Source organism: Ochotona princeps, chromosome 3 (genome assembly GCF_030435755.1).
Source record: "Ochotona princeps isolate mOchPri1 chromosome 3, mOchPri1.hap1, whole genome shotgun sequence".
NCBI classification, from domain to species: Eukaryota; Metazoa; Chordata; class Mammalia; order Lagomorpha; family Ochotonidae; genus Ochotona; species Ochotona princeps.
In genome coordinates this window covers 68,130,878-68,145,611 of record NC_080834.1, presented here as the reverse complement: position 1 = coordinate 68,145,611, position 14,734 = coordinate 68,130,878, and the positions used below count along the sequence as shown (strand labels likewise).

The 14,734-nt window shown below is 38.8% G+C and overlaps 1 protein-coding gene across 1 annotated transcript in view; it reads left to right on the top strand.

The window, feature by feature from the left end:
• The window catches only part of ABI3BP (ABI family member 3 binding protein), a 230,799-nt gene that overhangs the window by 52,072 nt on the left and 163,993 nt on the right, over window positions 1-14,734 (top strand). Inside the window, exon 2 of the mRNA XM_058661811.1 lies at window positions 12,322-12,501. Within this exon, the coding sequence (XP_058517794.1) occupies window positions 12,322-12,501 (180 nt within the window). The remainder of the gene's footprint in view (window positions 1-12,321; window positions 12,502-14,734) is intronic.

Genomic DNA, 14,734 nt, shown 5'->3' with positions numbered 1-14,734 from the left:
TTTGCAATGTCATGAAGTTAAATAATATGCTGCTAGATATGATAGTTTCCATTACACAGTTACTATACATCCCCTTAAATGAAAAGCCACAAAACAAATCTTATCTACAAGAAGGTATAGCTTTATACTGAGACATAAATATTTGAATTTGTATTTAGTACCCAATGGTTAGTGAATGGATAAAATGAAAAGAAGATAAGTAGAAACACATATTCTATTAGTCCTTTGTGTGTTGCTATTAATTGATAATAAACAAACTTACTGAATCATGATTCTCAAGGCTGAGGAGTGTAGTATCAAGGTGCTGCCCTCTGGAAAGGCCTTGTTTTGGGACTGGAGCATTTGGTTCCACTGACTAATCCTCCACCTTCAAGAGCTAGATCCTATATGGGTGCATGCTCCACTTACCCAGTTCCGTGCTTATGCCCTAGGAAAGCAGTAGAGGATGGTCCAATGCTTTTGGGCCCTGTACCCCCAACAGGAGACCTGGAAGAAGCTCCTGGCTTCATATCAGATCAGCTCTGGTCATTGGAGGGTCACTTGGAAGATCTTTGTCTCTCTTCTCTGTACATCTGCCTTTCCAATAAAAATAAATAAATCTGAGACGGGGGAGCGAGGGAGGGAGGGAGGGGCTGGCCTTGTTTTGTGTCATCCCATGGCAAAGGAGAGACAGCAAGAAACCAGGAGGTGAGAATTCATCCCATCATAATGATATATAAATCCTTTCATTGGGACAGAACCTTCATGACCTCAATGCTTCCCATGGGTTCTGCCTATGAAATTATATTTCAACATGAGTTTTGGAGGGGACAAAAATTTTCAAATCATAACATTTTTTATGACAGATATGATTTTGTTTTTACCATTTGAAATCTGGTCCCTGCACTTAGGACAAACACATGGTTGTTGATTTCACATTGGGATTTTCCCGCCCAGTTCTCCCCAAAACCAGCACAGTCCAGAATAATTATAGGGGAGTGAGATCAAGAGCATGTATGAAGCAATGATATGCCTTGGGGTGAGATGTCTTCATAAGAATGAGAAGCTGTTGACTTGGAGGGTAGGGCTATGAAAAGTAGCTTTCCTACTTGGCTGTAGGTTTGGTTATGAAGTTGGTAATGAAGTAATTGCTCCATTGGTAAAACTATTAGCCTTGCCACGTGGTGCTGAAATGTCAACATTGGCAGGTTCAGTCTGTCTCAGTCATCCAGAGTCACCAGACAGTGAAGTATTGGAATGGGGAATCACACTGGGAATTCTGACCAAGGTGGAAAACTGTGGTTGCTTCAGCTGAAATGAAACTCACACAGTTAGGCAAACAGACATGAAGTGCCCCATTAGTAAGGGAAGATTTTTCCCTCAAACTTTTGGAAAAATAGTATTTCTTTCAAAAAGTAATACATTACATCCTCTTGGTATTTGAAGAACATGAAAATCCTAATTTTAAAAAACCAAAACTAACAGAATATCTCCTGGGTGTTAATGGCTGTATGGGAATTTTTCAAGTGTGGTGTTATAAGAAGAGCTTACAGGGGAGCAGGACAGTTTCCTTCTTGAACTCTGAGAGCACATGTGGCACGTTGGAGTGTGTCCTCCAGCTGGCACATTGGGAGAGGGGATCTGCTCTTGTCCTTGCATTGCAACAGAGATCACAGGTCACTGTAGTGTAATACTCTGCTACTATATGATCACATCTGTGTAGAGTCAGATTTCTAGCATATTTTAATGTTTTCTCTCCTTGGTACCATGGAAGCTGATCATGCAGCTTATGAGAATCTGGCACATTTTTCCTCTGTACAGTTTTATAACTTCCATTTTTCTTTAGATTTATCAAAGGCTTGTTTTATCTGATCATTTACATCACAATTGATTTGTGTTTACAAAATATACCTGTTCACCTCCTGCTGCTGGCTGTGAAGTTGCTGTTTCCTGAATGCTCACAATCTCTTCTTCTTCTTTGTATTTGATTCCCAATTAACATCTGAGTTTTATAGATAGGGAGAAGTGATTTTATTTGTAAATTATGGAGCTAAATCTTCCAAGTGTTTACAGCTTAGTACACATCTAGTCTGTACTTGATATCCCATCACCCAAATCTCTCATTACTACTGACAAAAGAATGTAGAAAATAGGTCAAATAGGAATCAAAGACATGCAGTTTAGCACAGAGAATGAGGGAATATTGAGGCCTTTGAGAAGATGTTAGATGATAGGTTGGCCTTTATCAAATCATTCATTTTTGTAAGCATCCATGCTTTTACAAGGCCTTTGTGAACATGAATGCTGCATACTCTCACAAGTAGAAAGGTGCACTGAGTTTTGCAGGGCCCAGTCTGAATAACTGTCAGTTCCATTGCTTTCTCTGGATGACACATGTTGGAGCTTCTGTCTGTCTTCATTCTAGTTCTTTCCTAGCTCTCAGAAATTCCCCACTAGATGACCTTAGTAAGATCCACTCGAAAAAAGTTGAAAAGAGAGTGATAAAGATCTATTGGATTTATAATCTGGAGATGCAAAGAGTCAGGATAGCTTGAAATATCCTGTGGATGATAGCTGGAAGATAACAAATTTGGGGAAATGTACTGAAAATTAGGAGAGGTTTGTCTAATATTTACTCTGTTTTAAATTGTGATTCTCCACATATACACCACCACATCATAATCACAGTCACCAGGGCAATTTAGTGCCCTCTATCTCGTTCTGTCTCGTTCTGGCTTATTATCATACCATTCTCTTCCCTGTAACCAGCTTCGACTTGATCCTGCTCTGATGGAAGGCCTTGTACTGTCTTGCCATTTCAATATTGTGGAACAAAGCTTAATAGTGTCTAATGTTATTTCAGAAGTATGTTTGATTTTCATCTCTTTAAAGTGCCCAGCTAAAGCTGCTATGTTTTCTTTGTTATGGAATTGTTGTTGTCATTATTGCTCATAGATAAAGCTATGTTTTATACTATAGGCTATACATTTCTATTGAAAAAATCATGAACAAGTGAAGCTACATTTCTGATTGAATTGGCTGCTTCATTCCATGACTATCACAGAGAAGTAACTGAAATTCCAGAGGTTTTTGTTTCCCTTCTAACACCTCTCACTGAATTGTGATTGTAGCTCAGGGAGAGTCAGTAGACCACAAGCCTATGACATGTGATCCCTTTGCAACTCCCTGAGAATTAAAGTGAATGTTAAATAACTGCCAATCCTTTGTTAAAATTATGGTTTGTATATATTAGCATAACAGCTCAATTAAGTATAATCTACGTCATCAAGGATGTTTTTGGGAGCTTTGAATGTGTTGTCAGTAACAGCTTAACATATAAATAAGATGTGATATCTTGATAGCTCTTTAATAAGCTGATGTGACTGTAGAGGCATTGGAATGTTTTCTGTTTGTAATTTAGTAAGTAGTACATTTGAAAGTCTGAATTCTCTGACTAGTTTCATGCATTCTTGCAGCATAATGATGTCTGAAAAGGACTTGCTGATTTCATGTATGTGCCATTTGTGGAATAATAAAGAATCATATCAGACATTATTAAAATAATTTCCATCTGTGCTGAATGACTTCCATCAGAAGGCGATTCTGTATAACATGTTTGCAGAGTTAGGGAATGCCACTGCTTATTCTACAGTGGAATGATGACATGCTGGAAAGAAGTGAACCGTATTGTTGGTATTCATTCATAATGAACTCTGTTTTATTGTTGAGTCACATCCCACTGTGTTGGCTAAGCAACAGTTTTCTTATCCATTCAACTGCTGATAGCCATTGAGGTTTTTCTAGTTTGTTTTATATTTACTGGTTTGACACCACAGACAAGATTTTGCACATCCTTTAGAAAAACATTTTTATTTGAAAGGCACATCTACAGAAGAATGGAGAGAGAGAAATCTTCCATATGCTGGTTCACTCCCCAAACAGACCTAGTGGCTGGTTCTGAGCCAATCTCAAGTTAGGAGCCAAGAGCTTCCCTCTGGGTCTCCTTTGTGGCTGCAGCATCCCAAGGACTTGAGCCATCCTCTGCTGCTTTCCCAGGCCATAAGCAGAGAGATGGATTAGAAATTGAGCAGCTGGGATTCAAACTCGTACTCATATGTGATGCCGATTCTGCGGGCAGGGGCTTGGCTTTCCGTACCATGGAGCCACCCATATGTTTATAGTTTTCCAGAGTAAATTGCAAGGAATGCGAAGAATGGATTATTTGGTAGCTATCTCATAATGTTTTCAGGTGATATCATGCAACGCTTATGCTGAAAATGTAGGAGAGTTACAGTTTTTTCAAATTCTGACCAGCATTAGCTATTGACAACGTCTTTTTTAATTAACTAGTTTATTTTATGATACAGTTCCATAGGTTTTGGGATTTACCTCCCCAACTCTGCCCCACTGATTTCCCCTGTATTATTATAATAGCGTAATCCTTCAAAAACAGTCTCACTCCATCATTCTGCTATTTAACTGTATCCTGATATTATAGGTATAAACTATGACAGAGTCCAACATTCTGTTGTCAAGATATATTTAACAGTTTCAATTGGAGTCCATCTTCTGGAGTAGAGATGCTTAGTGTTTTGAGTCTTCTTGATATCATAGTCTGTATTATATTCTTCCTCTAATGACTATATTTACATGCATGCTTACCTATGCATCTATTAATCTTATATTTTGCATGAAGATTGCCTTATATCAGAGAGAACATGTACAATTTTCCCTTTTGGGATTAGCTTATTTCACTGAGCATAATGGTCTTTAGTTGGGACCATTTCGTTGAAAATGTTAGGATTCCATTCTTTTTATGGCTGTGTAGTGTTCCATAGAGCAGATGTACCACACAGGCATCTGGATTGTTTTCATGTCTTTGTTATTGTAGATTATGCTGTAAATATAGAAGTACAGGTAATTTTTTCATATGCATATTTCATTTCCTTTGGATATATTCCCAGGAGTAAGATAGCTGGCTCATATGGCAGATCAACTTTCAATTCCCTTAGCACTCTCCATACTGACTTCATAGTTACTACACTAGCCTACACTCCCACCAACAGTGAAGGAGATACCATTCTCTTCACATCCATGCCAGCAGGTGTTGCTAGTAGAGTTCTGAATGTAGAACCATTCTCACTGGAGTTACATGGAACCTCAATGTGGTTTTCATTTGAATTTCCCTGACAGCTAGGGAGCCTGAACACTTTTTCATATGTCTATTAGTCATTTGAATTTGTTCTTCTGAAAAATGCCTGCTTGTTTCCTTCATCCATTTCTTCACAGGGTTGTTTGTTCTGCCGCTGTTGGTTTTCTGAATCTTTTTGTAAATCCTGGATATTAGTTCCCTATCAGTTGTGTAGTGTGCAGGTCTTCTCACATTCTGTTAGTTGCTGCTTCACTTTGTTGGTGGTTTACTTTGCTATACAGAAGCTTTTTAGTTCGATGCATTCCCATTTGTTTATTTGGCTTTGACTGCCTGTGCTTTTGTGTCTTTTCTGATAACACGTTTTGAATTCTAGCCATTTTATGTATGTGTTATGTCATCAATGAATTCAATATATTTCCTATGACTCAATATATTTCCTATGACTAATGAGATTGAACAGGGGATGGTAACCAATGACCTACATATCAAATCCAGCCCACTGCCTATTTTTATAAAAATAGTTTTACTGAAACACAGCCATGTCCATTTTGTTGCATGGTGTTTGTAGCTACTTTGTACTATAATGGCAGAAATAGGTGACACAGGAAAGATAATTAGACTCTTGAGTCCAAAATATTTATTACCTGACTGCAGAGAAAATATTTGACAAGATCTGAGCATCTCCTCATGCGTTCTTATAAAGCAGATACTAGTTATCTCCTATAATGAAAAATCGATTCAAAAGTTCTTCCCAGGGCTGGCACAGTGGCACATCAGGCTAAACCTTCACCTGCAGCACCAGTATCCCATATTTGGCATTTGAGTCCCTGCTGCTGCACTTGTGACCCAGTTCCCTACTTATGGGCTGAAGAAGCAATGGAGAATGGCCCAAGTGGGGTTGGGCCCCTGCAGGCACATCAAATACCTGACTCCTGACTCCTGGCTTTAGATGGGAACAGCTCCAACTATTGCAACCATTTGGGGAATGAATCAGTGGATAGAAAATATGTCCCTTTCTATCTTTCTCTATAATTCTTTGAAGTAAAATAAATAAATCTTAGAAAAAGTTTTCCCCTTAGCTTCTCAAGTTTTGTTCTTCTTATTAAATAAGAATGCATATATATTCTAAATACACGTCTTCTTGTGAACATATCTATTGTAAATGATTTTCTTGATGTATTGATTCTCTTTCCTCTGTTGCTCTGATGAAATTCAAAATTCTAAAAACTTTCATTTTCCAAATCTCTGCTTTACATACTCTATTTCAACTGGTAAGAATTGCTTTAATTATTCTGGTAGAATAGTTGTTTTTATACAAGAGAAGTATTTGAGCAAGTATAGAAACAGACACATAAACAAAAAATGTGCATTAAATAGAGTAGCATGTGGATAACAATGGGATTATACTTCCAGTCCTGAGACAATGAATTGGCATCTTGTTGTCATTAGGACTATGAATATTCTTTCACTTAGTGTCATACCAAAATTGATACTGTACCTAATCTGGTCTAGCCCAAACTTGCTATTTAGAATATTTCTAATTTCCTCATTAGTGTTTTACAATATTGAGAGCACATGTTGCTCTCAATAATCTTGCTAGACTAACCAATATTATTAATTTTTAGAGGAGAGCTTCCACATTCTGCAGTTTTTCTCTTGAAATAATTTTGTCTTCTGAACCAATTAGATATTGGCAATGTAGACCACATACTAAAATTATTTAGAAAGTGTAGGATAAACTTATGATAAATTAGGCATGTAAGAATTCTTTCCAATGCATATATTTAAGGTGTAAATCCTTAATCACAGGTCTATTATAGGATCCTCACGGCAGTTAAACTGGTTTCTAGGTACCTTGTGTTCATGCAGTCATTTGACCATCACTGAATCACACACACTTAGAATCCTGGAGACAATTTTCACTTTATTTTTGTACCTGTATTTACAGTCACATGCATCCAGCCTCTTCTGATGATCCAGAAAGTTTTTGAATGTCCAGTACTAGATGTTGTGTCTGCTTTTCCAACTTCACCATTTTATTCACTGTTTTTAGTATGGCAGGGCATATATTTGCTTTAAAGCTTGAAGTAAATTCTAATTTCATCTGGAAATGTTCTTTTAAATTTTTAAAATTTTAAAATCTTTTAAAATTTCACAATACCGTTAAAAATATTTAGAGATACCCTAGAGAGTTGCAAATAGAGAATTTGAAACCACTGTCAACGAGCCAGGATTCTGCATTGCCAACAATCTCGTTCCGAAGGCATGCTAGTGTTGCTCTCCAAAACTGTTTGTATCCTTTTAAATTTTTCTCTCACTCCCATTGACAAAATGCTTTGTTCTTCATGTAAGACGCAATAAAACATTCTTACAGTACTCCTAGTCTATGAACAGTCTGCTCTTTTGTGTGACATATATACAATTTTATTCACAATGGAGTACCAGTTAACCTTATGAAATACTGTATTATTTTCTCCTATCTGTGCCTTAAGTCATTCACCAGAGGTCTTCATACCAACTGTTGAAAACTAACTGTCACTGTATAACAGGGGACCCAAATCATTGGACAAAAAGTGCTCAGAGTGAAGCTAAATATATCATTGATGGTTAAAAATTAATGTGTGATATACAGACATGCTTAATATATTGGCATAATTATTTGAATGAAAAACGTCATTAAATATTCAACCAAATATTCATTTGAAGAGTCACTTGCAAAACTTATTAAGACTGAAGGGGAAGAATTTGCCTAACATTTTGATAACCACTGAGTTAAAGACCCTTGGTTTAAAGAGAGCTGAGGAAGGCAAACCAAAGATGCAGGGAATTTATGCTGGTGAACCACGCAAGCAAAGCAGAATATTATATTTATTGCAGAATGTGAACAGATTACACTCTGGGCAAAAAGCAAACATGTTGAGCAGAAGTAAGAGAAGATATCATGAGCCAAATAATTATAAAAGGATTTAAGTTCCTTTCTCTAAATAAAGATATGGAAGGTCAATGTTAAAATAGTAACTTGCACTGTAGGGACAATTTTCTCTGCATATTTCTATTTTTTAGGTTAGTTCTAGAGAACTAAAATGTTGGAGAAAGTAGGGCAGGTAAATGTCAATTCATTTGAAAAGTTACATACAGATGTGTTTGTTGACATAAATGAGTAGCAACTGGGATAGAAACCAGAATGCTTAGTAAAAGAGGTGTGACCCTTTCCACTTTGGTTGGTCATAACTCTTTTTAAGGCCTTCCTTTATCCTGCTGGCGTTGCCACCCTTCCCACCATCCCAGGGGAGAAATAACATGGTTCATCAGGCCAGAGCTCATGAGCAACAATCTCATGGATGATGATGTTGTGACTCTTGGCATTTAGTCAAATATGAGTGAAGCCTAAGTGTACCAAGATCACTTAATCTTTTCTTCACAACAAAATTTTTAGTTACTATATCAAAGGGTGAAAACTGATGACCTTCTAATGGAAATTACACTTGTTCCATTCTGTTGAGTAGGGTAGAGGAATTCTGGAGTTAACTGAGGCACACTGATGAAAAGGAATACATTGAATTGCACAAAATCAGTGTTTCATCTGCAGTACAAGTCATTCCATCAAACTTTGGTGACGTTAGAATAAAGCAAGGCAAGAGAAATTAGCATCAACTTTTGCATTATGCTGTATGCCTTAACCACTCCTGCCTGTGTTGGGAGAAAAATTTAATATCATTGGAAAGATACATTTAACTTTCAGTGGGAATTATTTTACTTGGAGGTAGAGATAACTGATACAACATATCTTCACTTTTCAGTATGCTAATCTCCAATAAACATTTTAATTATCAGAATATATGTATATACTTGTTCACCTATACATTTAAGTGTTTTGTATTTTGCATGAACCTTGCCTTAAATCAAAGACAACATATGGTATTTGACCTTTGGGGATTGGCTTATTTCACTGAGTATAATCATCTCCAGTTGGGACCATTTTGTTGAAAATGGTAGAATTTCATTCTCCAATGGCTGTGTAATATTCTGTGGGGTAGATGGACCAACTTCCTTATCCATTCCTCTTTCTACAGGCATCTGGAGTGTTTCAATGTCTTTGCTACTGTGAATTGTACTGATATAAATATAGGGTTGCAGATCACTTTCTTATAAACAGATTTCATTTCCTGTGGATGTATTCCCAGAAGTGTGATAGCTGGATCATACAACAGATCAATTTTCAATTGTCTGAGCACTCTCCACACATACATCCATAGTAGCTGTGCTAGCCTACATTCCAAACAGTGGAGAAGGGTACCTTTTCTCCCACATCCATGCCAGCAAGTGTTATTAGTAAACTCCTACATTCAGGCCATTCTTACTGGAGTTGGGCAGGGTTTTTTTAATTTTTTAAATTATATTTCTGACAATCTTTACGTAATTAATTAGGGTAAAAAGGTTCAAGGGCTAAAGGAAAGTGGGTAAGACTATTATTCCCATATTGTTTCCTTCATGTTTAAAGGGGGATATTAAGGGAGAAGGCCCACCCAGCTTCCCATCCACCCCAGGTCCCAGATGTAGGGTATGCTCCGAGGGTCTTGCTCAAGTGGTTTTGATAGTTCACCAGTTATGAATAGCTGCCAATCTTGCCACTCCAAGCACGATGAGGTCGTTGGATAATCCACTGATTCACATAGTCCATCATAGAGTCTCCATTTGCCCAGTATTTTCATTGCCAACATATAGCTGAGGTGGTTGATTGACCTGTTCTGTCTTCTGTCTTTTCTTGGTTAGGGTTCTGAGTCCAGCAGTTCGATTGGGGAGATCTCCAAAAAAACTGTCTGAGGTGTTCCCAGACCAGATTCTTGTATGTTCTAGCAAGCACAGGGCATGGCACAGTCCATCTCCACGATCAGCTGGTGGTTGCAATTGCTGGCTTGGTTCTGTTTTCAGTCCCAACTTCCACTGGAACCAATGGGTGTTGCAGTCCAACCTGGTTCTGCCCAGCACGTACTTGGCCCTCACATAAACCAGTGGGAGCTGCAGCCTAGTTGGAGTGACCCACAATAACCCCCACCAGGCCCGTCCCCTGCCCTGGTTTGCCAGTATGTGTTGCAGACTAGTCCAGTCTGTCCCACACCCCATTCGGCTCTCGTACGTGTCAATGGGTATTGAAGCTTAGTTCCATCTAACCAGCTCAACTATCCAGTCTTCATGGATGTTGTTGGGTGTCTCTCTGTCTAGCCACCCCAGCCCCTGTCCTAGTTTTCGTGCCCTCCCGTGGAAATGGTAACCCAAGAGGGAGGAGCCCACTATTTCCCTCCCAGGCCTCTCCCACTCCCGGATTATGCACTCTCCAGGTAGTTCTGTGGTTTGACTTGACAGAATTAGACCCCAGTGCCAGCTTCTGCCAGCTGATGCTGTGGCTAAGCCCAGACAACCCTCACACACTTTAATTTTGTTTGTACCAGTAGGAATAATCAGCCCAGCCTGGCTTTTCCCTGATCTAGGCTACATGAAGCCCACAGGTGTTGTAGCCCTGCTTAGTCTGGTTTGCCCCCATCCCAGCTCACACTCTCCAGTGGGAGTAGCTATCCAGCAAGGGAACCGCCCCCCCATATTCCCCCTGCTGACTCTGCCCCCTCCCTTCCTGGTTCTCATGCGTGCTGGTTGGGTGCTGTGGTCACACCCGGTACAGGCAACCTCACCTTGGCATTCCGTATTGTGCATTGGTTTTTGTCATACCAAGCCCAGCTCGACCCACACTGTTCTGGTGCTCGGATGAGTTGGGCAGTTTTTATTTGTGTCCCTGACAACTAGGGAGCTTGAACATTTTTCATGTGTATTAACCCAAATGGCCAATCTTTGATGAATGAAGAAATAAAGTAATTTAGGTTCAGAAGCCCTTATCTAAAATGCTTGGGAGCAGATATGTCTTGTAATTCATGAATTTGGGAGGGGGACCTTAGAAAATATTAGCATCCCTATACCATAAATTATATAACAAATACCACGTAACTCAAGAAAGTTCAACAAAGGAACATGTGACTAGTCACACTGAGTGGAATTAAAGAAAGGCTAATCAGCCTCTAGGTGTCTAGATTGGATTTTGTTGTTAAATAAGTTTGAGGCACAGCTACAAAAAGCTTATGAAGGTTTTAAATTTCTGAATTACAGCTAACAATTCACGAATCTGTATTAATGAATAATATCTATCTGGTTGTGCCATTTGCACTAACCTTTGTAATTAAACCAGAGGGAAGGTGGATGTGACAATATTACCTGTCATGACAAATCAGAAGCTAAGGTTTAAGGATATTCAGTGAGTTCCAGAAGCCATACTGATAAGTCAGAGTTGGGCTTTGAACCTTTTTCCTTCTGGCTCCAAGAAGACAACGTTGTTTATCACTGCTTAGCCGCAATCTTTGATTCATGTAATTATCTTCTGTTGCTTGTGTGGTTCTAAAACAAAAATGTCTTGATCCTGTAAGTGAAACCTCTGTTCTTATTTTTCCACACCCTCTCTGGAAAATTGCTCTAATTATCACCTACAAGCTAATGACCCCCAGATGGCTCTACACTCCAATTTTGAACATTCAGCTCACTGTAGGGTGTCTCCATGTGGTTGTCACACTGACCTAGTGAGCTCCCCCTGGAAATAATCAGCTTTTTTTTCTCCACCCTTGTCTGCCCTTCAGAAGTTCTCTGTTCTACCATCTCAATTTTCTCTAAGCCAAAACCGTCATTCTCCTTTCTTATCCAGCTCTGTCAATGATAAGACCTGTGGATATGGGGCAGGAGAATAAAACTGGGGAGGTGGCGGGGAGGTTTCAAGGTATAGTCAGTAGATTTTACCAATAAGAATACTCAAGTACTTTCACCAACTCTCAGCAATCTATATGAAGATTTTGATGAAATGTGGCTAGTCAACATAGCCTTAAATTTCATGTTTTCTCATTATTAAACTATCGAATACTGAACTGTAAGATCACAATTTTATTCTAGGCTCCTTTTTAATAAGTTTATTTTCTTTCACTTCTAAGTGAAATATATATATATATATATGTATAGTGTGTGTGTGTGTGATGTTATGATGTTGAGAAGCAGTTTTCTGGGAAGAATGCTTCTAGTGATCAGCCTTTGCTGGGAATTTTCACGTGGTGTTAAAGAAGTGAAGTCACAGCTACTTATGCTTTCCTTTGCATCATTAGGTAAAAAGCCAAGCTTGAAAGTCCACATCAATACCACAAGTGACTCCATCCTCTTGAAGTTCTTGCGTCCAAGTCCAAATGTAAAGCTTGAAGGTTTTCTCCTGGGATATGGCAGCAACACATCGCCAAACCAGTACTTCCCTCTTCCAGCAGAAGGGAAATACACCGAGGCTGTAGTTGGTAAGGTGCTTGGGTGTCAGACTCAGAAAAGGGGAGGAAGTAGTCAATGGGTGTGATATAATGCACAAATCTTGATGGCTAGCACCATTTTTTCTATATCCTCAGCTGAGCCAAATGCTAGAATTTCAAACCATCCTCACAACTGCAACCCACAATGTAATTATTTAAATATATGTATTACATATACATCCAAATATATACATGCTTATATTTACTTGAAAAGGGAGCATGACACAAGAGAGATGCGTAGTAAAATAGAGACAATCTGAGTTTCCATCTGTTGGTTCACTCCTCAGATGGCAGACACAGCTGGGATAGTTCAGACCTAAGCCAAAACCCTGGAATTCCACCTGGATTTCACACACGAATAGCAGGAGCCCAAGCACTTTGGCCTTCTTCCTTTGCACCCCCAAGCATGATAATAGGGTGAATCAACAGATGAGAAATGTGTCTTGCATGTATGCTCATTGGCCTAAAATTAAGTTGTGAGCTGGGCTGCATTCCATTTTAGAGGCTCTGAGGAGTTCGTTTGGTGATTGACTGATTGAATAAATGATTGAACGATTGCCTTTCCAGTTTCCAGAGACTGTATGCATTTTCCTTTCAGCTCAAATTCAATGAAAGAGGTTTAAGCCCTTTTCTCTTTTTAAAAAATTCTTTTAAATTTCATGTATTTCATAGGTACAGTTCTTAGAAAAATAGCCATAATCCTTCCTCCCCTTTCTTCTTCCCTCCCTCAACTCCCCTCCTTCTTTCATTTTCTAAATTCTTATGAAAACATAACTTCAGTCCGCTCTCTTTGCATATCACATCTCACCACCCTGGCCTTCCCTTCTGCCGCTTTCATTTTGACAGCATTCGTGATTTTTATTGCATCCACCTGAATAGGCATGAAGTTTATTTACAGGTCCGTATTGGATTGGCAGGCTTCCTTCTACCTTGGTATTTAAATCCAGAGACTAAAGGGCTCTGGCGATTAGAATGTGGGTAGTCTTTAGGGGGCCCGTTGCTATCTGCCACAAGATTTGTTTGAATTTTTGTCTATACTCTACTCCTTTTCTACGTTTGCTGAGTGATTATTCTCAGCTTTCTTCATCTGTACCAGGTTTATTTTTCACAAATGTGTCTGTAAGTGGGTTAGTGAGTTTGTGATCATAGTGATAAGTTGAAAAGCCTCCTCCAGCACAAGGTTCTATATGACAGAAAAGAATTCTATTTCTTATGGGAATAAAAAGCATTGTTCATAGTTCCTACTCTTAGTGTTTTATGAGATAACAGTAATTTCCATCTCGTTTCATCATTTATTTTCATCTAGTTGAAAGGGGTGCAGTAGAGAAAGAATCCCAGATCTCTAGCCTGCTGGTTCACTCCCCAGATGTCTGCAACAGCCAGGGCTGCAAAAACCAGAAACGAGGAGCCCCAAACTCAGTCCAGGTCTTCCACAGGGGTCACAAGGTTCAACCATTTGAGCCACCAACTGCTTCCTCCCAAAATGTGTACGGAGGAAGCAGGATCAGAGGTGGGATAAACCAGGCCGGAACCAGGCACTCTGACATGGGATACAGGCATCATACAACACAGTACCTTCCCCCGTAGTATGCTTTATTCAGTTTCACCAAACTGTGTCCAAATTACTTTCAGTTAGAGAAAAAACATTAAAATATTTAATCTTACTATCATTGCTCATTTTACCATGGAAATGAGAAATTATTGCTGATTCAAATATTCCAGCTAACATTACATGTCCTGTGAACTAGCACTGCAAGTAAAATCAGTAAACAGCATTTCCACATTTATTTTAAATCTATTTATCTGCCTGTTAATTATTGACAGGCATTTTTAAAAGTAATTTCCTAGTCTCACATAGAAGTAAAAAAAATAGACTCCTCTCTTTTGTCATTTTGGAAATCAATATACCATACAATATTTCTCTAAAAACTGATTAGTTCATACAGTATGGAAAAAGAAGCAATGCTTTCCCCAAGGGTTGGAGATAAATTTTAAAAGTCTCTAGAGGCTGGCAATGATGTGATATGATGTGTTTCACAGTCAATATATACACAGGCTCCAGGGCCTCCTTTATCCACTCATCCTGAGTCTCTGATTTATATTTGAACCTTCTGTAGCTTACCACTGTGTTCAGCTGCTGATAATTTTGTCAACACCCAGTAAAGTAAGTGACAAGAACATTTGCCACAGGGAACATTAAAAACAGATCCCACGGCTTTCTTTT